The sequence below is a fragment of the Chelonoidis abingdonii genome, chromosome 3 (assembly GCF_003597395.2).
Source record: "Chelonoidis abingdonii isolate Lonesome George chromosome 3, CheloAbing_2.0, whole genome shotgun sequence".
Lineage (NCBI taxonomy): Eukaryota > Metazoa > Chordata > Testudines > Testudinidae > Chelonoidis > Chelonoidis abingdonii.
The window spans coordinates 126,779,423-126,806,525 of NC_133771.1; the positions used below are offsets into that span (position 1 = coordinate 126,779,423).

At 42.1% G+C, this 27,103-nt stretch overlaps 1 protein-coding gene and 1 long non-coding RNA gene across 3 annotated transcripts in view; one reads left to right on the forward strand and one right to left on the reverse strand.

Moving 5' to 3' along the window:
- The window catches only part of LOC116832465 (uncharacterized), a 45,857-nt gene extending 21,513 nt beyond the window's left edge, over nt 1–24,344 (forward strand). Inside the window, exon 3 of the long non-coding RNA XR_004375454.2 lies at nt 23,721–24,344. This is a non-coding gene — a long non-coding RNA (uncharacterized LOC116832465). The remainder of the gene's footprint in view (nt 1–23,720) is intronic.
- Nucleotides 1–27,103, reverse strand: part of PRKN (parkin RBR E3 ubiquitin protein ligase) — a 1,220,657-nt gene that overhangs the window by 6,909 nt on the left and 1,186,645 nt on the right. For both annotated transcript variants that reach the window (XM_075064091.1, XM_075064090.1), the window contains 2 exons: nt 17,982–18,068; nt 876–993 (listed from right to left, as the gene is read on the reverse strand). In XM_075064091.1, the coding sequence (XP_074920192.1) occupies nt 876–993; nt 17,982–18,068 (205 nt within the window). The remainder of the gene's footprint in view (nt 1–875; nt 994–17,981; nt 18,069–27,103) is intronic.

Genomic DNA, 27,103 nt, shown 5'->3' on the forward strand with positions numbered 1-27,103 from the left:
GCCCTGGAGTATCATAGTCCACTTCAGAGTTCACTGGGTCTCCAGCGCAAGTTTCAGTCTTTTCCCCCTTTTAGCTTAGGGGATCTGCACCCTCCTTCTACAAGGGCAGGGCCTCTGCAGGCTATCAGCCTTCTCTTCAGGGCTGGAAAAGCTCAACAGCTTGTTCCCTTCCTTACCTATCTCACAATTATTTTTGTAAGTGAAAGGTGTATGCACACATCAATTTCAATGAGGTTTTATATTAACCTACAAGGTTTATCCCAGCTTATAACACTATGTCGTCATTCAGTTAGGTTGTGGTAAATACCTCAGTATAGTTTGTAATACAAATGTTATGAGAAAGAATACTTACTCTGGAGTAATTCACTTTAATTCTTTAGGTTACATCCTGGTCTTATGCACAGTGGTAAATAATACACGTCCACAGAGTGAAGTCTGTTCATGCCTCCCTGTGCCCTCTTACCTCACCCTAGCATCAGTGTTTGCTTCTCTTCACACATGCACAACTAGTGATTTGCTCAGGGAACTGGTTGTCAGGACTTTTGATTCTTCCACTGACCCACTCTTTGATTTTGGCTCTCTGAGCCTTATCTCTCCTGTCTATAAAACAGATAATACCTGTCTACCTAGTCACAAGAGTCTTCTGCGGCTTAATCAATGGTTTTAAAGCACTTTGTGATCCTTGCATGGAAGGTGCTATTCTAAGTGATTTAGAAACAGCATTACAGGGAAGACTAGGCTCCTTTTGTGCCTCTCTCTCTCTAGGCAAGTACAAAATCATACGCATGACTATATACACATTAATATTTGTACAGTAAAATTAATTTTAAAAAGGGAGGTTACTGCAAGTGTTAGTTATTCTCCAATAAACTCACCATTTTTTTCTACTGGTACATGGCAACTAGGACACGGTTTAGTTGTTTTCTTGATTGTTTCTCTGGATGCCTCTTCCCATCGTGCTTGCATGGCTGCATGCTCATCAATCATATATCCCTGCAAAGACAGAAACAACTGTGAGTACAATATAGCTAGTGAATCAAGATCTGTAGCATGGTTGGGGCTATTTACTAGAGTGATGCAGATCAGAGGTCTGAAAGTTTAATAAAACTGAAGTCTGCTGGAATCCTGCCCCTGCTACCTCATAATTTAACCCTTTTTGGCATGACAGAGAAAAATATTAAAATGGTGGAAAACTGTTGTGTCATGTACCATACAGTTGCAGTATGGAGATAGCTATTTGCCTCTGCTTTGCAAAATGAAGCAAGTTCCTTTGTTTTTGAATCCTAGATTTTATTCACATACACTATATTTCTAGTTACGTGCACAGGCTACCCTAATAAAGGTTAGAGAACAGGCACAAGAATACTGGAAAGGAAAAAATAAAAAAGAAAGAAAGAGATCCCTCCAAATAGTACAATGTTGATATCAAGAGTCACCATGGAGCATGCATTAGAAGTGACTCCCACATTTGTCCTATTTCTGGTTGATATAAAATTACCTAATCTACACAGGTGACCTACTTGAGAATGCCTTAGCTATCTCTGACCTATAATCATGATACAAGGACAAAAGGGGCGGTAATGTCAATAAATAACTTCTATAGTTCAAGGTTTGGAAAATAGACAGCTAATTTCCTCTGAAATATTACTGTGTAAAAACATTAAATCATCTACAGTTTCTGGCTTAAGTGAAGTATGGTTCTCATTAATTGTGTAACCAGAGACTGAGAAGGCTCTCTCGGAGGGTGCACTGGATGCAGGAATGGAATGCACAGACGACCATTCAACTCGACTGAGCAGAGGAAAGTTGTACTTGTGTTGTCTCCACTACTCCAGCAGTTGCACATCTTCATTCTTTGTCAGTTTCAGGGTGATATATTTTGACACTTCATCATTGTCACTTTCACACTTGCTATCCAAATCTTCAAACTCTGTATGAGACTATTTTGTCTCCTCTGGTGATGGTGTCTGTGCACCTGACAAAACCAGCGTAACATTTTTCTCCTGCAATGAGACAAGCTTCTTGGTCTCTTGATAAACTTCCTGTCTCTCCTCTCCAGTGAAAACTTTCATCCCTCACATTCATGCGTGCAAGAAAACTGCTACTCTGTGCATAGGCTTGATTTCAAACTTTTCGATGAGACATTGCAAGGCTTTGGATTTGAGCGGACTTAGACTATCTTCATCAGTGGCAGAAGTATGGAAATGCTTTTTCATCCTTTCGTGGTGAGTGGGCTATGATGACTGCTCTAGTGCATCTGATGCTAACTCTGTTAAGATGCTCAAGGTGTTGCAATCAAAGCTATCCCTCTTTTCTGTCAAAATTTCATATACTCTGTCTCACTGCTCCTTGATTGTCTTAAACGTGTGTAGTTTACTGTTCCATTATGTTTCTACATTTGTTTTCAGAGACTTCTGTAGTCTACTTTGAAGTCCAAAACTCCTTACGTACATAATGAGATATCAGCTTGTGTGGATAAGTTTGGTTACTGCTTCCTCGTTCTGGTTTCCCGGTTTGGTAGTGTGCTCAAGCACAGTATTTATAATGTGCGATGAGGATCTTATTCACACATAGGACTTTAAAGCTGAAACCATGTTCACCCCCTGGTCCATAACGAAAACCCTCTGGTTGGTAATGCTGCATATAGAAAATCGTCTGAGTACCTGAATCACAGCCGATCAACTGTTCTCTGCAGTTTTGAGTTTCTCACTGTCAAACTGAGTCACACAAAGCGCCCACTCCACTGAACTGTTTTGACTCTATGTAATGAACAGTTACTCCCAAACAGGCAACATTTCTGTAATCATCCATCCACAGATTGAGGGCAACCCCTCCACCCAATGTGCTAAGAACGTTTTTCAGCTCCATGGAGATTGATTTTCTTTTTTCCTTCTGCCATAAGTGCAGCATGCTGGGCTACAGTTGTGGAATGTGGTATTAGCACACCTGCATCCATTTGACCACATTTGGCACCCATGCTAACCAAACATTAAGCATATGCAAGGAAGACCTCACCTGTTGAATGGTGATTTGCTACCTCTTAGACTCCATGAACTTTCAGAATGCTCAGTGATTCAAAAGGCGGTTGCTGGTGCCCAGCACAGACGCACAGAGGATGTGCAAAGAACAACGCAGAATAGACAGGGATGGGTGGAGCCTTGTTTGTGTCCTAAGCAACATCTTACAGGAAGAGTCAGATACAGCGCACTTCTAAAATGACTGCTATACAACTATACATTAGAAGCTTCTCAGAAACAAACAAGCAGTTATTGTAAATAGTGAAGAAAATGTAATATTAGTCCTGTACCTGCCTACTCTTTACAGTAGAATGACCTAGGACAGCAGTCTGAACTGCCTCAGAGAGGTAAGGATGTTGGTTTCAGCACACAACTAGAAACTAGGAACATCTGAATCTTAATCTGGCTCTCATACTGACTCCCTTAGTGGGTAAAGGAAAGTCACATAACCTTTCTGCTTCCATTTGCTGACCTGTACAATGAGAATCACAGTATTTACTTCACAGGGTATAGTGAGAGTTAATTACCTACTGACTGTAGAGACAATTAAAGATGAAAAACATAGTATAAGTAAGTACTATCATTGTTTATTGTGCATGTACACTAATATCTGCAAGAGTGAAACAGGTGTATTTTTTGGATTCAGTCCAACAAAACTTGAATGGCAATGTTTTACCTAAATTGAGCTAATCCAAAATTATATGATTCAATGCTTGGAAGTGTTCTTTTCCCACATCTCAGTTTTCTTTGTTGTGACCTCATAATACCCAGCGCTGCGCCAAACTCTCTCATGCCAAATTGTTAACTTGATTTGTATCACTTGTGTTTGATCTTGATTTTGAAAACAAATTTGAATTTGGGAGAGGATCAGTTTACAAGTAATTTAAAAAAACAACTTTCAAGTATGAATTTGCACACCATTCAATAAGACAGACCAAATTGACTTTTTAAAAGACTAAATGATTGCAGTGGGAAAACACCAGTGTAAAGAGTCTGTTATGAAACAGATGCAACAGAATAATATTTTCAGTCTATTTGAGCTTTAGACACCCTCCCAACCCTTCTCTGACAGCAAAGTCAAAAACCACTAGTTATAGGAAATAAATGTGACTAAATGGCTCACAGTGATCCTGTTCCTCCTGAATCAGTAAAGAGATCATATCCTCTGGATGAGTCAGCCTCAAGCATCCAGATTCTTTACACATAGTTTGAGTACAATGCAAGAATACATATATATTTTCATCTAGTTTATTCCACAAGAGGAACAATAGAAAAATAAAGACAATTTCTATAGCATTGGGGATATCTGTAAAATACCAAGGACTGACTCCATCTTCTCTAAGTGACCCAGCAGAGAATAAGGAGCATTTTTCACAGTGTAAACATGCAGATAGAATATGATGTCTGGAATACTACTGAGCAGAAAAGGACCTGGGAACTCTTTGTGTGATGCTGTAGCCAAAAGGGCTAACACAATCCTTAGATGCATAAATAGGGGATCCAGGCAAAATGTCAATGGAATGTGAAGAGTGACTTTTGGTGCTGCAAAATAACCTTCATAAATTGCTTCATATTTTTACAGAACCTTGTGGAAGTCCTACAGAGCATCTACAGTTACGGCTTAGGAGTTGCCAATGTACTGCAGAACACTGTGGCCAAAAGGAAAATTATCCTAATGGAAGATCAGATTCCTTTGAGATTCATCAGACAGAAAGGGGCAGGAAAAGGAGTCAAGATGGTAGCAAAATAGGTCTGAAAGAAGCAGTTCAGTGGTAGAAGTAGAGGTGAGGGGGAGAGAAGTGAGCTTTTTGTTTCTGTTTTATATCATTAAAACTCCCCTGTGGTATTGCAGTCTCGTACTATAAAACAATTGAGGGCTTCTGAAGACAATATAAGTACATAATACTGTGGAATAGCCTGATAACACACACACTGGAGTTTACATTTCTGCTAGTCTGTGACTTATTTGTCTCCATCCCAATAGCATTCTTACATACATTTGATTTGTCCATTATCACATACTCTGGTCTTTTAATTTCAGTTTGTATGACCAGACTGAGCCAAAAGAGAAAAAAATCAAACCATACTGCAAAATTACTGGATTTTTTTCCTTCCTCCTCCTTCTCTAGGACCATCCATTGCCAACAGATGAATGCCCCTTTTATCAGTTTCAAAATTGACTTCAGTGGTACTACTGCACAGCAGAAAAACTCTGAACGAGTTACTTGCCTTATGGGTCTTTGAAATGGTGTTAAATGCTGCAGCTGCCTGACACGCATATATGTTTTACTGAGAAAGAATGAGATCAAGAGAGCATGCGCACAGGCACCAAATCCCTGTTCTCCTAGTATACCCAGAAGGTATGCTTAATTAGAACAGGGTCTTCTCTGAAACAAAGAATTTGTGGGGAAGATCCAAAGCTGCTGTAAATCAGCATAGCTCCACTGAAATCAATAAAGTTCCACTGAGTTACACTAGCTGAGGATCTGACCCAGAAAGCCCAAGCTGCCTTAGAGATGCAGTATGGTACTATATGGCTAACTCTACTGGAGACAGATGCAGATGTATTTTATTTGCCCAGGACACCCAGAGGAGTTGCTAGGAAATCAAGCATTATAGGCTAGTTTGCAGCTCAATAAGCATTACTGTTAGCCTTTCCAAGAAATGCTTTAAAAAACATTTCAGTAGGCTGCTTGAAGACACTCACTCTCTCTCGGTAACAATGATTCATGTTATAGTTAAACATGAAATTGTTTTGATCTCGCTTTCATAGAGTTACAAACAGCAGACATTTAGACCAAATACTTTACGCTCTCTAAAACAGCAAGTATTTGGGACCCCTACCTTTAATATTAAACATCTGTTCAATTTTGATTTTGCTTCTAATTTAATTACTGTACTTACATAAACTTAGAGAAGCATGGAGTATGTATGGATGAATAAGATGGACTGGATGGCTCAAAAGACTAGTAATAGAACATGGGGCTTTTCACCCCAGGCCCTTGGTGAATATCTCACCCATGCTAACAGTACCTGAAGGTCATTAACATCTGATTGGTGATTGGAGGCACAGCTGAAATGAGTTCATAATCTAATCTTGTTCCAGTTTTTAGTGGACATATATTAAAATCACACACACACAAAAAAATCAGTTGGTACTATGTGATCTCTCAACAGACTACACAAAGACTATTAGGAGACTGAGAACTATTTTCTTGTGCCAGAGTTCAGGTCAAGTCACATTTGTACTATGGTACAAGAAAAGGCTAAAAACTACATGATCTGCCACCAGTCATTTAGCTTTCACTCTTTGCCCAACTCTATTCAGTGTTCAGCTGTACAATCTGCTAGTGTTACTAAAATACATGTTTGCAAGAGGAACAGCAGCAAATAGGGATATACCTCAGTGATAAATATAATGAACACTGTACTACTGGATTCTGCTGTAATCCACCTCTCAGTCCCATCATCAACACAGGCACTTAATGATAAAATGAACTACAAATAACAATTCTAAAATATAAGGAGATGAAATGTATGGTATAAGGGGCAGCATGGGAATTTCATTTTATCCCACATACCTCATATTTTAAGCAGTACTGGTGTGGTTAATTTATCTCTAGCATAGTTTACATATGAATTGGCTCATAATTTTCAATACCTAATTACAACACCATTGTATATAAGGCTATTTTGGATTCCTCCACAAAACTGAATTGGCCAAAGTCACCTTTTTCTCTTCAATTAAGACTTCTGAGATGCATAGTGCTCATTCCACTGAGCAGAAATTACTCTAGCTCTTCTTCCCCTGGATTATTTAAATCATCAAGAAACCCAGATGCACTAGATTAGCAGTAGGCAGTTATTAGTCACTTGTGGACTTGCACAGATCATTCAATTTGCACGTTAAAGCTATTCAGATTTAAAAGGCCAGCCATTGCCAAGCCATCAGTATTTCATTGCGCTCTAATGACTGGCCATTGCCTGCTTGCAACATCTTAAAAAAGTGTATATATTGTCATGATGGAGTATGCAGACCTGAAAAATAGACTTAGAAAGGTATTTTCAAACAGCATGTGGCTATTTACACAGAGATTTTTTTCCCCCTTTGGTTAGTGAGCAAGAACACATCTGTCCAGAGATTGGTGGCAATACTTACGTATATATGTTATGAATAATCTTTATCACATGCCTTTGACTACCTCTCCTGTGCTCTACCCACTAATCCATTTAACAGGACTAGTAACTTTCCAAACACTAATATTTTTAAAAAGGCAACTTGTTGAATGAAGTTGCCAGGGACACGTTTTCTTCTTTTCCTTAAAGTTATGCTTCTTTGAGGTTCAAAATGGGAAAATTTCAGTTCTGCACCAGTAACATGTTTAAGATCTAATATCGTGTGACTTACCAGGGCTCAAAATGGGAACTCTATTCTGTTGGACAGAGGAGATTTCCAGCTGCCCAGCACATGCTCATAGACCTGGAAACCCTTGAGAAATTAGAATTTAAAGCTATCTCATCCTTATCCTCCCATTGCTGGAGCCCCACTGCCATTTTCCCTCCCAGGCAAGCATCAGAGGATCTAGTATAGGACCTAGATTTATGCTGATGGAAGAGGGGTGGGGAAGATCAGAGTGGAGCAGGGAAGAGGAGTAGGTACAGCTGGTGAGAACTGTAGAGGGGTGAGGGTAACAAGGAAGGGAAAATGGAGCCAGGGAGCGGAAGGGGAAGAGAAGAAGGAAGAAGGACAAATGGTACAATGGGTGTGTTGAGAGCCATGGGTAGCAGATCAACAAGATTACAAAGAAAGGCAGAGTTTGAAAAATGCTTTGAGGGTACATTTGCAGTGGGTTGCCTTGCTGGGCAGCTAGACTGCATTTCCCCACTCTGCTAGGGAGGGGAAAAAGATGGTCAGGCTTGAAAGGCAGTCAAAGGCATACGATGAAGACTATTTATATCACATACAAATAGGTATTGCCAATAAGCTCAGGACAATGTGTTCTTGCTAAGGAGAAAATCTGTGTAAAGACCCACCCACATGTTGTTTGAAAATACATTTCTAAGTCTATTCTTCAGGGCTGTATTCTGCAGCATGATGAAATACACTTTTAAAATTTACAAACAAGCAATGGCCAGCCCCCAATGAGTTACCAATGGCTTGGCAACTGCTGACTGTCTGGGTGATCCCAAAGTGTTGCTGGTGAGAATGGTGACAATAAAATATGTTTTAAAGTCAGACAACTATGGAAAACACCCTTATTGAGAGGAGCTAGAGCAGCAGAACTCCCAAATGGGAGGGGGAGTGTAGAAATGGGAGCAATACTGGGTGATTCTTGCCCTACCTCTGAAAACTTAATACCATCATTGTATTAATCTTCATGGAAACAAAAGACCGAAGATAAACAATAGTTCTCACAGGACAGTACCCTAGTGAATATTAATATATTAGAAAGTTAATCTTGCCTCATAGAGTTCTGTTTGTAATGAGGAAAGTGCCAAACAGAACCAAAATGAGAAAGCAAAGATAGGTAGATATGAATCTTCAAATTACCTTCAGTAAGCCACATTGGCTCACCATACATATTTCACTCCATATAGTCCTTACACAAGTGTTTCATAGGTAGTACACATGAGTGTTGTATTGCACAATAGCACTGGAGGGAAAAGAAAAACAATCATAGCATTCACAGTGTCAAAAAGACTATATGACTTGACTTTTTTTTTTTTTTTTTTTAACTCCTTTGTTTTCCAGATGGAATGAAGACAATGTGAAAGATGACATACTTAATTTTGTGTTTGTGGTACAATAGCCAGCATTGCATCTCCTCTATTGCATATCACAAAAATGCAAAGAAATCATTTTGTTAGTAGTATACCACCACCTTGTGGAGAAAATACAGTACTGCTATTCTCTTCCTCACTGTCCCTTAGTTCTCATGAGAAAAAAAGAAACAGGAACTTACTATAACTGAGGTTTTTCGAGATGTGAGGCAGATGTGTATTCCAAGTAGGGGTGTGTGTGTGCCCTGCGTGCTGGAGCCCGGAGACTCTTCCTAGCACTACCAGCAGTAGAGGGGCAGCATTCAAGCCTGGTGCTTGTAGCCCCTCTCCTGGCTATATGAGGCAGTGCCACGCCTTCATACCAGATGTCCAGAGAAGACTCTGGCACAAAGGGGATGGAAGGTGGGTTGGGAATACATGTCTGCATCACATCTCGAAGAACCACAGTTATAGTAAGTAACCATTTCTTCTTCTCCAAGTAAATGTAGACATGTATTCCAAGTAGGTGACTAATGAGCAGTATCCCCACCTGAAAGTGGAGGTCAGAGTCTACCTGAGTAAGGATTGCAAGACTGCTCTTCTGATATTAATATCCACTGTGGAAGAAGCAGTGGTCACGTAATGGTCTGTAAATGTATGTACGGATAACCATGTGACTGCCCTACAAATGTCCAATATGGAAATGTGATTGAGGAATGCCAATGATGTTGTCTGTGCTCTTGTTGAATATGCCCGTATCTGCTGAGGAGGCATAACCAATGCTATCTCATATGTAGTCTTGATGCAAGACATTATCCCATCTAGGGATGGTCTGTGCAGAGACAGCTTGACCCTTTATGCAGTTCACATATGATACGAACAGGCGAGGCGAAGCACAAAATTGTTCAGTCCTGTTCAGACAGAAGGCTAGACAGCATGTAATGTCTAGCTCAGGGGTCCTCAAACTTCATGGCACTGTGACCCCCTTTTGACAACAGAAATTATTACACAACCCCAGGAGGGGGGACCGGAGCCTGAGCCTGTCTGAGCCCTACTGCCCTTGATGGGAGGGCCAAAACCCAAGCCCCACCGCTATGGGCGAGGGGTAGGGAGGAGGCAAAACTGAAGTCCAAGACCTCCAGCCCCAGACAGGGGGCCTGTAACCTGAGCCCTGCCACCAAGGGCTGAAGCTCTTGGGCTTCAGCTTCAGCCCTGGGCAGTGGGGCTCAGGCTTTGGCTGGCTCCGGGCCCCAGCCAGTGTAAGCCAGCCCTGGTGACCCCATTAAAATGGGGTTGCGACCCACTTTGGGGTCCCAACCCAGTTTGAGAACCACCAGTCTAGCATATGGAGCATGAGGTTATCTGGTATCAAGCCAAATGCTTTATAGAAGTCTAAATATATCACATCAACACTGTTACATTAAACCAACCAAATTTGTACTCTCCTACACTCTTCTCTTCTGTTCCTTTAGTATGTAAATTACACCACATTTGACTTTCATATACTCAGGCTCATGGAGCCACATTCAGAAATAAGGTATAAGGGGATGTAAAGTGAGAATCTGAGTCTCGGTATAACTAAGACACACTAAAGGGGTTGGAACAAGGTGTGAATTGCATCATCTTAGATCATCGCCTGCATGTGCAAATACACATAACAGTCCTCTAACGAAATACAGCAGATATTAAAATGACACTACTCTTGAGCCAATGTACATTCACAGAACTAAGGGATATCAAAGCCCTATAAAGTAATTTTTCCCTCCCCCTATATTGGAATTTTTGCATGCCTGTCTCTGGAAAAAATTATAATCTCCTGAAATTTGGCAAAAAGTGAAATTTCAGGGATGTGAAACCATGCAAAATGTATTATATTTCATTGTCTCTTCAGCGATCAAAAGCTCTCATCTGGGATTCCCATGTCTTTGGTTGTTATCCTTTGCCCCACATCTCTTTTGTCCACTGCATTTTTACTTCCACCTCTCATAAATTCACACTTAAATAAGAAAAAATATACAGTAGTGTCCTGTGTTTCATGTGAAATGTGATTTTCTGACCACGAAAAAGGCCATATAATTTATCACCTGTCCTTTCTCCCCAAATGTGGTGGCTGATTTGAGATTAACCCAGGCCCATCCATTCCACAACACCCAATGCCAGGCAGCCGGACGCTCTCATCTTGCAAAGAACTCCATCAGGTAAGATTCTTGTGCCTGGGCAGAACTCTCTGCATCATCAGGGTCTACATCCTGTGATGAGAACTTGAAAAGTGCAGCTTGAAAAAAATACCAAACCTGCCCCCCTCCCAATGCAATTAACCAATTAAAACTAAAGAAAAAGGGAGCTGAAGAAGTATTGAAGAATCTGGAAAATATTACTGAAGTTATGTGCAAAGTGGGGTAAAATAGGCTCCTTGAGGTAGGGGCTTTTTAAATATTTAGGTATTGTACAGCACAGAGCACATCAAAACTAGACTCTTAGCCTCTCTCTCACATCTATCTGTGGAGGTCTAGCTATCAGCTCAAGGTCAGCATGGCTAAAACAATGCCATTAATCTCCCCATGCCCCTGCGGGCTCCCCACATAACCTCCTCTTTACATCACTGTGGACAACACCACCATCCTAGCCAGGGCCGGATTAACTTTTTGTGGGCCCGGCGCCAAACATATTTGTGCCCCCCCCCCGGGAATGACTGTAAAAGACAGGAAATCAATACAGAAATTGTCTTGGACACAGCACACAGCTGCACAGGTTTTGTTAACAATAGACTGGTGTGAGGGGTGCAGGAGCTCCCATTTGGTGCTCAGGGTGGGGGTGGCGATGTGTGGGAGTGCAGGAGTCAGGGCAGGGGGCTGGGTGTGAGTGAGGAGGCGCAGGGGGCTGGGGTGTGTGGGGGGGTGCAGGAGTCAGGGCAGGGGGCTGGGTGTACGGGCTCAGGTCGTGGGGTACTCATCGCAGGGGACTGGAGGCATAGGTGCTGACTTTTGGTTTTGCCGGCGGGTGCCCTCCCTAGGCCCCACCCCCACTCCGCTCCTCCCCCCCGCCCACCACTCACTCCTCTCCGCCCCCTTCTCCGAGCACCTCTGCCAGTTTGGGGGGAGGCTATTTTCAGCATATTTATACACATTAGAGAAAAAAGGGTGTGGGAGGTAATATATTTCATTGGACCAGCTTCTGTTGGTGAGAGAGAGAAGTTTTTGAGCTTTCACAGAACTCTCCTTCAGGAAGAACTCTGAAAGCTCCAAAGCTTGTCTCTCTCTCTCTCTCACCAACAAAAGTTGCTCCAATAAAAGATATTACCTCACCCACCTAGTCACTCTAATTTCCTGGGAACAACAGGGCTACAACAACACAGCATACAAAAATGCAAGATTCACATGAACAGCACAGAGTGACCATCACACCATGAGACTCTTTTCAGGATTCATCTTAACATAATGTCATCATCACACCAAGGAAGTAGCACTACCAGAACAATGAGATAAATATAGCCACGTGTGCATGCCAGAAATTCACAGTACAAGCACATTGGGATCCACACAGCAGGATAGTAGTCTCAGTTTGGCTCTCAGTTTAGTGGGGATACACTCAGGGACTGAGTCCAAAGATTCAGCTAAACACAAGGGCACCTGCAAATAGCTGTACTAACAGCAGGATCTAAACTGGCACAATTGGAGGAGTTGCATGTCAGGGCATTAAGTCCCAATCCCAGTGCAAGGCACGGGATCCAGGCACCAGGTCTTTACTATCAGAATTTGTACTCCCAGGAAAGTGGGATGGTATTATAGAAGATATGGGGGAAAAGCCCTCTGTGATCATCGGCTCAGTCCATCTCCCTGCCAATGCAGGGCTGATCCTTACTGCATGTTTTGTCCAGCCTCCTTTTAAAAGTCCTAAGCCTTAGAGTTTCTAGCTGAGACACTCTAAACCAAGGGTTCTCAGACTGGGGGTAGGGACACCTCAGCGGGTCGTGAGGTTATTACTTGGGAGGTCACAAGCTCTCAACCTCCATCCCAAACCCTGCTTTGCCTCCAGCATTTATAATGGTGTTAAATATATAAAAAGTGTTTTTAATTTATAAGGGGGAGTCGCACTCAGAGGCTTGCTATGTGAAAGGGGTCACCAGTACAAAAGTTTGAGAGCCACTGCTCTATACCTCAAGGGAGTGGCGTGCTGTGCACTGTAAAAATGTATGGAGATATACCTATCTCCTAGAATTGGAAGGGACCTTGAAAGGTCATCCAGTCTAGCCCCCTGCCTTCACTAGCAGGACCAAGTACTGATTTTGCCCCAGCTCCCTAAATGACCTCCTCAAGGACTGAACTCACAACCCTGGGTTTAGCAGGCCAATGCTCAAACCACTGAGCCATCCCTCTCCCCTATTGATCATTTGTAAGCCCCATATTCATCATTTGCATATATTTTTTTATATTTCATATAAAGCATACCATGGAAGGTATCATGAGAAAGGTTATGATTTGCTGAAACCCACTGTTCTGTCAAAATATGTATATCATTAAAGTGTATAAAGCTATGAAATTGTGCTGTATGGTATTAATGAAATACGCTGCAAATTTGGGAGAAGCCCAGAAGGCAACTCCCCAGAAACAACAAGGCACTTGATCAAATAGCTGGGTGGATGTTAAACAGCCATCATCAGCCATTGTGCAGCAAGTAAATGACAATTAGCAATTCAGTGACCATCACCAGAGAATCACTCAACCCTGGGACTCAGCAATGCCCACCTCCCCAACATGATCACTAGCCCTTCCCTTAGGAGACAATTCCATCCATACCCCAAGGCAGAGCTCGCACTGCTGGGATGGTTTCCCCTGATAGCCTCAATTTCCCTCTTCTACCTCCCCCAGCCCCCCTTTCCCCCTGCCCAACATAGTGCCTGGACTTGTGTTTGCCAGAGCACATGGACTAAACTCATACAACAGGAGATAGTTCCAGCCTTCCTTTGGGAGACAATTCCATCCACACCCCAAGGGAGAGCTTGCACTGCTAGGAAGGACCCCTGATAGCCTCAGTTTCCCTCTCCTATCCCACCCCATCCCTTCCCCACTGCCTCTTCCCTTCCACCCCTGATCCCCCTAAGAGGCAATCACCTAGATGCCAGGGAGGGGGACCAAGCACACTACATTGGCATGGCCACTATCTCTGAGAGGCAGGCATCTCTGCCTGGGCAGTGAGGGCAAGCAGGGGGGCACCGCACCCTGCAGGAGACCAGGAGATACCCCGCCCCCCAGGCCCGTCCTGGTCCAGCTGCCCAGCAGGGGCTGGTACTCTCAGTCTCTCTGTGTTGCAGGGGATGCTTTCGGAGATGCCTCTGGCTGAGCACCCTGCCAGATGCAGAGTGCTGGGTCATATTAGACTTGGACTGTAAGCTCTTAGGGGCAGGAACTGTGTTTTTGTACAGCACCTTGCACAAAGGGGACCTGGTCCATGGCTAGGGCTCCTAGGTGCCACGATGATGACCATGATAGTTGAAAGGATGTGTGTGATGGGGGGTGACTAGTTCCTGTTCAGGCATGAGGGAAGGAGAATATTTGGGCCAATGTTATCATAGGAAGAGAATAATTTTCAGGGACACAATGGCCTAACAGAATGGCTCCAAGGAGGGTGGCGTAGCACACAAACACCTCGTTCCCCTCCCCGCCCGCCCCAATACAAGCACTGCTAAATATGCCATTTGGTGGTACATTGCCTGAATACCAGTAGCTCACTGTTGGCTGAGCCACAGAGATTTATTATCTTCCCATTCAGGTAAGAGGATTCCAGACAATACTATGTGATCTAAACTTAATCATTCCAAACAATAATGGGGAATAGTAGAGGAGGTCCAGGCTTAAGGATGCTCCATATTTTGGGCCTGACTCTATTAGGTACATAACACCTGGTGGGTAGTCCTGAGTGCCCTCAGATCCAATATATCCAGTGTAAGTCGAAGGCACTCAGCAGTTTTTAAGATCAGGCCTCCGAAAGGCTACAGTCAATGTAGACTGTTAACATGAATTCTGCTGCTTGCTGGATTTATTTTGATGGCACACAATACCTATTTTAGGAACTTCTAGTACACCGCTCCCATCAGTTGCTAGGGGTAGTGTAGTAGAAATTGTAACCAAAAAAAGGTAACACATTAAGGTCAAAATTTTCAAATGTTGCCAAAAAATTTTGGGTGTCACACTTGACAAACCTACTGTCTGATTTTCAGATGTACAGAGCTACCCATTGCTGCAACTGAAGTAAACGGGAGCCATGGATTCTCAGTATCTCTGAAAATCAGTCCCTAATAGGAGTTAGGCACTTACGCACTTTTAACAAATCGCACTAGGTGCCTATCCGCATCTCTAGGCAACTAAATCTAGCCCTAAGTCAGTAGCACCAATTCAGATATTTCTTGGCGGGGTGGGGCAGGAGGGAAGCAAATTCCAGCAATCTTCCTCCCGCCCCAGCAGAGACCCTGGTCCCAGTCCTGCTTGTGTCCCTTCACACCCCCATCCAGAAAGAACCCCAGATATCCCTCAGTGAGAGAGTCTCCCATCTCTCTTACCAACATAGCACCTGAGCCAGTGCCACCAGGAATCAAGTTCTTGGTAGACTCCCCTGTGTTCCACCAATTTAAAGGAATAGCCTCCTCCTGCACTAGGTTGCAACACCATTTGCCCTGACCATCCCTCTATCTGGATGGATGGATGGGGCGGGGCAGGGCCAGATTTTAGTGGTGTTGCAACCTCAGGCAACAGGTTGTAACACCATTCACTAAAATATGTACAGCCACTTCTCCATTTTTTTGGAGCGGTGGCTGGGTCAAATTTCAGTAGTGGTGTGCCCACACAGCTGGAGTGATGCTCCAGACCACTCTGGCAGCGGCTACACTGATTTAATACAGGACCACTGCTTGAAAGTGGTTGAGTCATATCTTGCCCTGCTCCCTCCCCACACAGCTCTACAACCTATGGAACTTTAAGCAAGTACAAAAACCTGGAGAAGGGGTGAGGGGGTGTTCACTCCCCACCCCCAAATGGTGCCACTGGCCTAAGTGTATTAGGCTGGCACCTAGACATTGAGATACCCAAAATAATGGCCATTATTTGCCTAAATTCAGCCTTAAAGGACAATGAGAGAGTAATACCTTCTCTGGTGACTGAAGCAATGACAGCCGTCATCTTTGTCCTTAGGGGAGAACTGGAATCTGGCATGTAAGTTGATTGCTGCTTGCAGGACCATGGCAATAGCAGTCAAACACTGTTTCGTCTGGTAACTACTAAAAAGCCCCAAGTATATGGCTATTCAAGCAGTACCAGTAATTTAGCAGGGCACAGACGAAGCAGAAATTTGGTACCATAATTGTTTTTTCCTTTGGAGATTAAAAAGCATGCGTTGATGTAGCTCAGGGATTGACAACCTTTGGCATGCGGCTCACCAGGGTAAGCACCCTGGCGTGCTGGGCCAGTTTGTTTACCTGCTGTGTCTGCAGGTTCAGCTGCTCGCGGCTCCCACTGTCTGTGGTTCGCCGCTCCTGGCCAATGGGGGCAGCGGGAAGCGGCGCAGGCTGAGGGATGTGCTGGCCACTGCTTCCCGCAGCCCCCATTGGCCTGCAGCGGTGAACTGCAGCCAGTGGGAGCCGCGATTGACCGGACCTGTGGACACAGCAGGTAAACAAACTGCAACGGCCCGCCAAGATGCTTACCCTGGCGAGCCGCGTGCCAAAGGTTGCCAATCTCCGATGTAGCTACTGCCAGCTTCTGATTCAAAAGTGACAGGTGAGTTTCTCAGAGTGGACATTTTTTCCTCAATAAGTTAATGTCAGAATAAATTCATTCAGAAAACACTGAAGAAGAGTCATTAACATTCACTTTGAGCAAAAGAATAGCTTTGATAACATCCAAACTCATTTGATTATTTTCTTCACCCCAAACACTGTTCATCATACTGAACTTTGGTTTCACTAAACCAGGGGTTGGCAACCTTTCAGAAGTGCTGTGCCAAGTCTTCATTTATTCACTTTAAGGTTCCGCGTGCCAGTCATACATTTTAACATTTTTAGAAAGTCTCTTTCTATAAGTCTAAAATATATAATTAAACTATTGTTGTATGTAAAGTAAATAAGGTTTTAAAAATGTTTAAGAAGCTTCATTTAAAATTAAATTAAAATGCAGAGCCCCCGGACTGGTGGCCAGGACCCGGGCAGTGTGAGTGCCACTGAAAATCACCTTGCGTGCCGCCTTTGGCACGCGTGCTATAGGTTGCCTACCCCTGCATTAGACTGTGTATTCCCGGTAAACACACAGCACATTTAACTCATGAGAGCAAAATATTCTGAAGGGACATTTTGTAGTTGTAGGAATCCCAAACATTCTGATGAATGAAGTGAAAAACTGAAACATTTCAGGTACCTGAAAAGAAGTTCCTGGGACACTGGGATATCATATAAGAAAACAGGATTATCTCAATTTAACTGGGACATATGTTTTATTTAGCAACTGAGATGTGTATATGGCTGAAACTACACTCCCTTTAGTGTGCTATAGTTTACACAACCATTATTGGGTTGAAAGGCAGTGTGGTCTTATAGTTCTTCCCTACGCTGATTCCTAATTTCCTCCAATTTGCTTCACTTCCATCCTCTTCCGCATCCCATCTGCTCAAATAACCAATGAATTAGTTAATACTTACATTAAGTGTCCTCACAGGGCTGAGGGTTAAAACCTCAATGAGTTTAATGGCGGTGGGGCAGGGGAATGTAGCCGTCCAAGGACCGCTGTTTCAGGTTGTCTGGAGACTTAGGAGGACAATACTGTACTTATTACATTCAGTAAGAATCTGATTCAGTCCAGAACCACTTGACTTACTAACTGGTGAGCTGAGTATAAGCTGATGGGGTAAGCAAGACTTCACAGAAAGCATTTCAAAGCTATTCAGATTGAACTGACACAATTCCCAAGGCCCATCAGGGAGGCCATTTCTTTATCGACCGATAGCAGGGCTCTGCATGTTTCTGACAGCACTCAATGGCTGTATGAATCAAAGAGTCTGAAACCCATGGGGAAGCCAATACAGCAGTTCTAGTGACTAGACCAATTCAATACAAACAGGGTTGCTTTTACTTACAATTATAATTAGGACCAATTCTACAAACGTTGCTCTAGCTGAGCCAAAGCTAATTATAGGAAAGCAATGAGTTGTGGGGTTCCCTACCTTCTGGGCTATGGCTTCCTGTGAACTGAGGAGAGTGCTGCATTCCCCATCATGGTATTCTTCTTTACATTCACGGCAGAACATGAACTGGAAAAAAACAACCCACAAGTCATAAAAACAAGTTAGGGATAAAACCAGCAGATTTCAGTCACAGAAATAATAAAATAAAAATAAATTTGATTGATCAAATGAGCTTTTGCTGTGTGGTACAGACGAAATCATTGGATACTGATGGGTTATTTTTCTTTCACAGTGCAAATCTGTTTATATAAAAAGGGGACAAGCCGAGTTGAGTTTTTTGTTTTTTTTTTATAGTGTTTACTATTGGAAGTAGTCTATATGCAAAGTACTGAGTCAAACACATTCCCTTATGGAAAACTATTATAGTATTTAGTAAAAGATAACTTTCTACAGGGTCACGTGAACCACTGCACAAAACATAATATTATATCCTTTCACAGATTTCTATAGAATGGTTTAAAAAAATAAAAAACAAAAAACCACAACATTACAAAAAGACAATGATTCTCTATTCAGTTTTGTAGGCTGTTAGGGGAATTGCTATAGAATTTTACTAAATGTTTTAGAATTGCATTTGTTTCATCCCTGTTAAATTCTATAGGTCTTTTCAGAAGAGTTCAGCACACAGAATGTCCTTTACAGACTAGTAAAACATCTATCTGTAGCGTTGCTTGAGCTGTAACTGCTATCTAAAATGGCTCATATGCAACAAGCCTGTTCCATCTTTATACTCCAAAATGAAGATATCTGTCTTGACATGTGTCAAAATCTTTGACCCATCAATTCCACATTAAATTTCTGTGTCCTTGTGGATAAGAGGAAAAGTCAATAATGTAAAATGGGTCTCTCATACTGTGCCAAAGCCATGCTGTCTTGACCCATCTTCAAACTCTGAAGGACCTCTCAGCAGTTAGCTATTCTGACTGGCGTTATACGCAAGACTGATAAAACAGCCTTGATTTTTAGATACAGAGCTGCATTCAGATGTAATGAATAAGGATATCAGGGGAACCTGACACTGGGACATTTATCTGGCACAAATTCCATCTCCGCAATTCCATGTTGAACTCTTTTGAGTTTCTGCTGTCAATTTTATAAGTACTATAGAAAATCACATTTTATTATCATGCTGAAGAAACTACATTTTTATGCAATGAAGCACTGTGAAAGAAAACAAGGCCAACAGGACTGATTCTATTCTTCAGAAATAACATGGGAGTGAGTCATCATGGAGCTCTGGGGAAAAGGAATGGATTGAAATGAAATGCATGTTTTTGTTTTGTCCAGCTCAAACAAAGTTATGGCCCTTTCTTGTCTGTCAGTTTTCTTTGGCTATCATGTCTATTATCTGTAATTTCTTATTTTTCCTTTATTCACCACTTATATTAATACAGTTGTGCTTATAAGTAATCTGTTCAATGATGGAAGCATCTTTGCCAGGCACACTGTATGAGAGATTGCAGTATTGTTATTAATAAATGTTTTGATTATGGTAGTACCCAAAGGCTCCAATCAGGACTGGGCCCCAATGTGCTGGGTGTAAGAACATAAGAACGGCCATACTGGGTAGGATCAAAGGTCCATCTAGCCCAGTATCCAGTCTTCCAACAGTGGCCAATACCAGGTGCTCCTAGGGTGACCAGATGTCCCAATTTTGTAGGGACAGTCCCGATATTTGGGGCTTTTTCTTATATAGGCTCCTATTACCCCCCACCCCCTGTCTCTCTTTTTCACACTTGCTGTCTGGTCACCCTAGGTGCCCCAGAGGGAATAAACAGAACAGATAATCCTCAAGTGATCCATCCCGTCACCCATTCCCAGCTTCTGGGAAATAGAGGCTAGGGACACCATCTCTGTCCATCCGGTCATACACAAATAGGCACTCTGGGGATGCTTAATTGTATTCCCCACTCTCTTTCTCCTTTTTACTTAACCTATTTCTGGCCTCTATATTTCTTCGTCCCTACACATATGTCATAGAGTGTGGGGAAGTCAGGCCCCTGCACCCCTCTTCCTGAGATTCATCGTGACTCTCAGCCAGCCAGTAAAACAGAAGGTTTATTAGATGACAGGAACACAGTCTCAAGTGGAGTGTGTAGGTACAACCATAATCCCTCAATCAAGTCCTTCTGGGGGGTTCAAGGAGCTTAGTCCCCAGCTTGGGGTTCCCTGTGTTGCACCACCCAGTCCAAGACTGAAAACAAAAACTCTTCCAGCAGCTCTCTCCCCCTATCCCCAGCTCCTCCTCCTCTTTGTTCAGTCTCCCAGGCAGAAGGTGTCACTTCTCCCAACCCCGCTTCTTCCTTCAAGGAAAGTCCCCTAACCCCAATGTAACTCTCCTGCAACATTCCCAGGTCAAATCTGCCCCGCTTCCTGCTCTGTCACAACATATCTCTGTGAAAGGGTTTTGTGATTTATATTGCCAGACCCATTGCTTTGCCAGCAAGGGCTGCAATTCCCTAGTCTCTCTCATCTCACTCTAATTCACAAAGTTTCACAAATGTTAAAAAGATGGAAATTTTGCAAAAAATCCCCTTCCCCTCTTGCAATAATATTTGACTTATCTCATACTGCAGTTTACATAATATTGATATCTGTTAGAACAATGCTATTTGCAAAACTATGTTGTATTACAATTCTGTGTGGCCCCTTCCATGGTAATTTTATATGGCTGCAAGTAACTCCATAAATGATCTCATCCCATTGCTTTCTATAATAATGAGTCTGTCTGATCTTTTGGTGAGACTGGAAACTCTTTTCACAGCTTATTAGATAATGGATGAGATGTAAAATCAGTTATATCATGGAAGAACACCCTATTGGTTGGTTTATCAGAATAAATATGCCTTCGCTGATACAAATACATTAAGTACTCCCCTCTCACAGCATAGCACGAGCAATAAAAAAAATGCACATCAATTTAAACAAAAAAGAGTGGTTAATAAAACAGTTTCATTCATTTTAACTTTCAGATGTGAAAAAAAGATTTGGAAATGAAATATGGCAAAAAAGTACCTCCAGTTAACCTGAATTTTATGGCTTCATTAATAATAATAATAGGAGTTATTTTGCCTCAGAAAAGAAAAAAGAATGTAAGTTGTTTAATTAGGATTTAGCACTTTTGCATAAATTTTGTACTAAGAAGTGTTTAAAAATTATCATGTGACATAACTGATAATTGAAATCACACTTTCTCCCCTTTATTTCTTTAAATAAAAAGAGCCTGACACTTTCATTTGATAATAAGTACCGGTCAAGAAGTTACTATTTCTTAGTATATTATTTATGTCTTAGAATTTGCTGTTGGCACACACATGAAAGATACTACTCTTGGAAAAAAACAAAAACAAAAGAAAAATCCTAGAAGTCTCAAATCTATTCTTTAAGTTTCTTGCAGAACATGAGGACTAAAGGGAACATTTTCAGAAGCAAGTGAGGGTTTTAGGCACACAAATCTAACTGAAAACCAATAAGAATTGGTGCGCCTAAATCTATTAGGTGCTTCCAGGAGCAGCGCCAGGGTTTCTGGCACCTTAGGCAGAATTTGGGGAGTGGCATTTTGTGCTCTCCCTACGGGTGCGCGGGAGCTTCCAGTTCCTCTCCCATTGCGCTGCCGAAGAAGGGCCCTCTGCCGAAATGCCGCAGGCGACAGTGGCAGTCACTGAGCTGCTCAATTGCCTGCCGCAGTTTTTCGCGGCACGTTGGCAGAAGGTCCTTCTTTGGCGGCGTGACGGGAGCGGAACCGGAAGCTCCCGGGCGCCCTATAGGGAGCACACAAAATGCCGCCCCCCGAACCCTGATGCCCTAGGCGACCGCTTAGGGTCGCCTAATGGAAGCGCCAGCCCTGGGTACTTCTGAAAATCGCCTCTTCAATCATAAAGAACTAGGAGGCTGCAGCTGAAAGAAATATACAGGAAGCTTCTCAAAATAATCAAAGATGGGCCTCAGCAAAAATCCTGGATCCAAACAACCTCAAATTTAAGAGGTATTAAAAATATGAACTTCAATTCAGACACAATTTTATATAGGGTTCTTATCTTAATTGTTCAAAACAAAAGTGCACATCTAAACACCTGCACACTCTGTCATGTTCAAAGCCCAAGTCTGAAATTTGCAGCTTGATCCTATCTCTAAAAGTAATGTTAGGGGAAAAAAAGGGTCCCGACAGGGTTGCCTAGGAGTGAGAGAGAACAGAACTTAGCCCAGTGTGTGAAAAAAAAAAAAAACTTTCAAACTCTTCAGGCAAATCTAATTAGAAAAGCTTAGCTCTTAAATACTAAGGTGATGGATACTTTAGAAATACAGTTTTCCCACTTCTCCATAATATTTTGAAGATCTACCATTTCCTGGACCAGGCACACAAAATTCTCATCTCTCTTCTTGACTACTTCCCTTTCCCTGGTCTCCATAACGCTGACATTATCCCCTTCTTGTATTTACAAAACAGAATTGTTAAATTCATCTTTTTGCATGTCATTCTGACCACAGCACTCCCATTTCTGAATCCCTGTACTGGCTTCTCATTCTCCAATGCTTCAAGACTGAGATTTTTATCATCACCTTCAAGTCCCCTTCCATTCTGGGCTTCTTACACCATTGTGCCTTCTTCTTCCAGGCTGTCTCTTACACATGAAACACCTTCCCTGAATGAATTGGTAAGATCCATCATGCCCTTCAAATTTCTCCTTGAGATTTGCCTCTATCAGGATGCCAGTAAGACATCAGACAATTAAAGATGGACTGGGGAAGTGGGAGGGGAGAACAGATGGGTTAACTGGTTCTTTTATTAAAAATTATAAATGGTTAAAAGAAATGTGTATAAAAATCACATTTATTTGATTGCATCTCTCTTCCCCTTACCCTCATCCAAGCCTGATTGTGTCTCTGGAAAATAGTATAAAATAATAATATACAACTACTACTACAAATAATGTGTTTCCTACAAAATAGTTTTACTGTCAAAGATTTCTGCATGCACTGCCAGCTCTCTACTGTATGCTTGTATAATCACAGGCACACAGCTTATGGATATTCAAGGATATCAATGTAAACTACTATATGAAGAGATAAAATCACCTCCCTACTCACTATTCCCGTTTGTATCCAGTTCTGGTGTCCACAATTCAAGAAGGATGTTAATAAATTGGAGAAGATTTACAGATAAACCAAAAGAATGATTAAAGTGACAGAAAACATGTCTTATACTGGTAGAGTAAAAGACTGCAATCAGTTCAGTTTCACAAAGAGTAGATTAAGGAGTAACTTAATCACAGTCTATAAATACCTACATAGGAAACAGAAATTTAACGATAAACAGCTCTTCAGTCTAACAAAGGCGTCATAAAATCCACCTTGTTGAAACTAGTTGCAGCAAGACAAATTCAGACTAGAAACAAGATGCACATTTTTAACAGGGAAGGTAATTCACCACTGGAACAATGTATCAAGGGTTGTTGTGGAGTCTCCATCACTGGAAATTGTTAAGTCAAGACTAGGTATTTTTTCAAAAAGATATGTTCTAGTTCAAACCGGAAATAATTCAGGGACGTCTATGGCCCATGTTATACAAGCGGACACAACAGATGATCACAATGATCCCTTCTGGCCTTATAGTCTATTTGAATACATCTAAAGATCACATTAGCCCATTTTGCTAAGCACCACACTGGGAACTCATGTGCAGTTGCTCATCCAGTATGACCTTTAAATCTTTTTCAGATACACCGTTTTCCAGAATACGGTCCCCCATGCTGTACACATGGCCTGCATTCTTTGTTCCTAGATGGAAAACTTTGCATTTGGTTGAATCGTTTGACTGGACACAGCTCACCAAGTGATTCAGATTGTTTATGACTCACCCTGACCTCATCACTATGTACCCCTTTCCCAATCTCTGTTAAACTGTACATTTTATCAGCATGATTTTATATTTACTTCTATATCACTGATTAAATATTGTATAGCGTCAGTCCTAGTACTGCACCCTGTGGAACCCCACTAGAAACACTTCTTTTTATGAGGTTTCTCCATTGACAACTACTTTAAGATCTGTCACTAAGCCAGTTCTTAATCCATTTAAAGTGCATTTTATTGATATTGTCTAGTGTTAGTTTTGTAATCAGAAGGTCATGCAGTACTAAATCAAACTCCTTACAAAGGTCTAAAGTATATTATATCTATGCAGTTATCTTTATCAACCAAAGCTGTAAATGTATGAAAGAATGAAATCAGGGTTGTTTGACTGACCTATTTTCCATAAAACCACACTGACTGGCATGTTCACTGAAGGTATGCAAGTGTAAAACAGCAGAATTTGGCCCACTCTAGGTTCCAGTTAAAATAAAAAAAGATGTCCTAAAAGAAAAGACTTCTCTCTTTCTCCTGCTTCTGATCCTCTACTTTGCTCTTTTTCACCTCATCTCATTTGCAGGTATTCAGTGCCATCAATTTAGAACTAGCACTATAGATGGAAGACACCAAGACAAACTAAAGCTCCAAGATGAAGACCATGGTCAACAATTCTGCTTCTCAAGTACAATGGAACTTCCTGGGTAAAGCTCATCTGTGCAAGAGATGGAGCTTTCTTGGGGGCCAGTTCAAAACTGTGGAATGATCTTACACAAGAACTAAGGACTATCAAACCTCACCACCTTCCACTCCAAATGCATAAACACTGAGTAGCACGTACATTAAAAAAAAAATCCTACCAAACAAAAACAACAACACTACACTGCACACACAATTCACTGTTGGGAAAAGGAGGAGAGAATGAACCACATGTCAGGTATTAGTTATGTTGCTTAACACGTTCATGGAACACACTAAAATACTACAGTAATGACGGCAATAGAGGAACCTGTAGGGAACAGAATAGAAACTAACCAACCAAGTATGGTCTAATACAAAGAGGACCAAAGAGAGTCTTTGTTGAATCCGAAAGCAATTGGCTATCCAGTACACATCAAATACACTAAGAGTTAAGGGATAAATATAAGGCACTTATATAGACCACCACCACCACAGTCTGACTGCCCCCTCACAACACCTCAGTGAACTAGGAAGTGTTATCTCCATTTTATAGGTGGGGTTCCTGAGGCACAGAAAGACTCAGTGACTTTTACAAGGTAACACAGGAAGTCTATGGTGGAGCATGGAATTGACAAGTCTCAGGCTAGTGCCCTAAGCACTGGACAATCCTTCCTCTTCAGCCCTTTAATATAATTGGTTATATAGTACATACACTTGAGAGAGAGAGAGAGAGAGAGAGAGAGAGAGAGAGAGAGAGAGAGTGTGTGTGTGTGTGTGTGTGTTTATACATACACCTATACCCAGATATAACACAATCCGATATAACACAGATTCGGATACAATGCCGTAAAGCAGCGCTCTGGGGAACGGGACTGCTTTACCATGTTATATCCAGGAGCAGGGCTCAGGCAGAGATTTAAAGGGCCTGGGGCTCCCCACAGCGGCCAGAGCCTGGGGCTATTTAAATCACCGTTGGAGCCCTGCCGCTGCTACCCCGGGGCTCCGTCAGTGGGGCTCGGGGGGTGCTTTAAAGGACTAGGAGCTCTGGCCTCTGCGGGGAGCCCTGGGCCCTTTAAATCAGCATTAGAGCCCTGCCCCCACTACTCCGATATAACATGGTTTCACCTATAATGCAGTAAGATTTTTTGGCTCTGGAGAACTGCATTATATCGGGGTAGAGGTGTATATATTGTCTTTATACATTACAAAAATCCCTCTTGGGCATAATGGTCTATGGACAGGCAAGATTCCTTTTTTTTTTTTTTTTTTTTTAAAACAGGATGATCACAAAGAAATAACACAAAGAAAATAAGAAAAAGTCTGTTGTGCTGTTTTTTGGTTTTGTGTTTTGCTACCTATAAAATGAACGCTTGGTCAAAAAAATAGAGTTTTGTCTTGAAAATGTATAAACATAAAATAAGACACCAAGTTTTAACACAAAGTGAGTTTTTATAGTCAAGCAATAAACTGTGAATTGAAGTAGGGATTTACAATGAAAAAACAGACAAGCCCTGAAGCAAATCAGAGCTGCCAGGCAACGTTGTTACATACAAAAACACTAAACATGCTATACAGCGTAACGTCGGAATAGCGCATTTCTGTTTAGTAAAATAAAAGTACCAATTTTTTCTAGTGCATTGCAAAATGTATATTACAGTGTTGATTATAGAGAAGCATTTACAGTGAAGCTATTCTGTTAAAAACAAATAAGGACCCCAACCCTCCTTCATTATAAAGGATTCCATTATACATTACTTATACTTTAGAAATGTGCAGGAGTGAGAGAGTAGTCTGATTGCTTAATTAAAGTTCAATCTACATAATTATGAGATAACCACCTCACAAGCCTGGAACTATGCGCTTATTACATTGGCTTTGAGGGGAAATAAGTAACTGGGTGGGCACTTATTGAACACCCACTTGTGGCCAGGGATCACTTTGCAGGCACCTTGCCTGTTAGCCTCCTTCTGCAGAAATGCTCCAGTTTCTGTTGTGACTTCCAGCACCCCTGTCTGAGGCTGGTTTAATTGCAAATAAAGTTCACACAGTCTTCAGAGTCCTTAATCACAAAATTATCCAAACAATCTTCAGTGAGTCCCCACCATAAGGTCCATAATCATAATTCAATGTAGCTCTGGTTCTTCTGCCACACCCTATGGGCTTCCTCTGTCAATCTGCTGCACTCAAACCCACCACTCTCAGCTCTTTCTAGCTGAAGCTCTGGCCCTCGTTTTTTTCTCTTTCAGTGTCTCCCATGTTCTGAGGGAGAAGGTAAGTCTATACACTGCCCTCTTCCAGAGAGCTCTTCCAGACTGGCTGCAAGCGAGGGGAGCCTTGCACCACCCTATACTATAGAGCTCGATTGTGTGCCCTTAAAGGAACAGTGACCTGGGTTCTCCACCAACTCCTAATTCTTCTGGACCACTTCCTCTCTTCTGCTACCTGGCCATTTTCTGGGCCTTTGTGCATTCTAACACCTGGAATGGGGTCTTCTGGCCCCCTTTATTATTAAAGGGCCAGTACACCCCGTTACAGCCAATTATACCTTTAAAAAAATAGAATGTCACACTCCT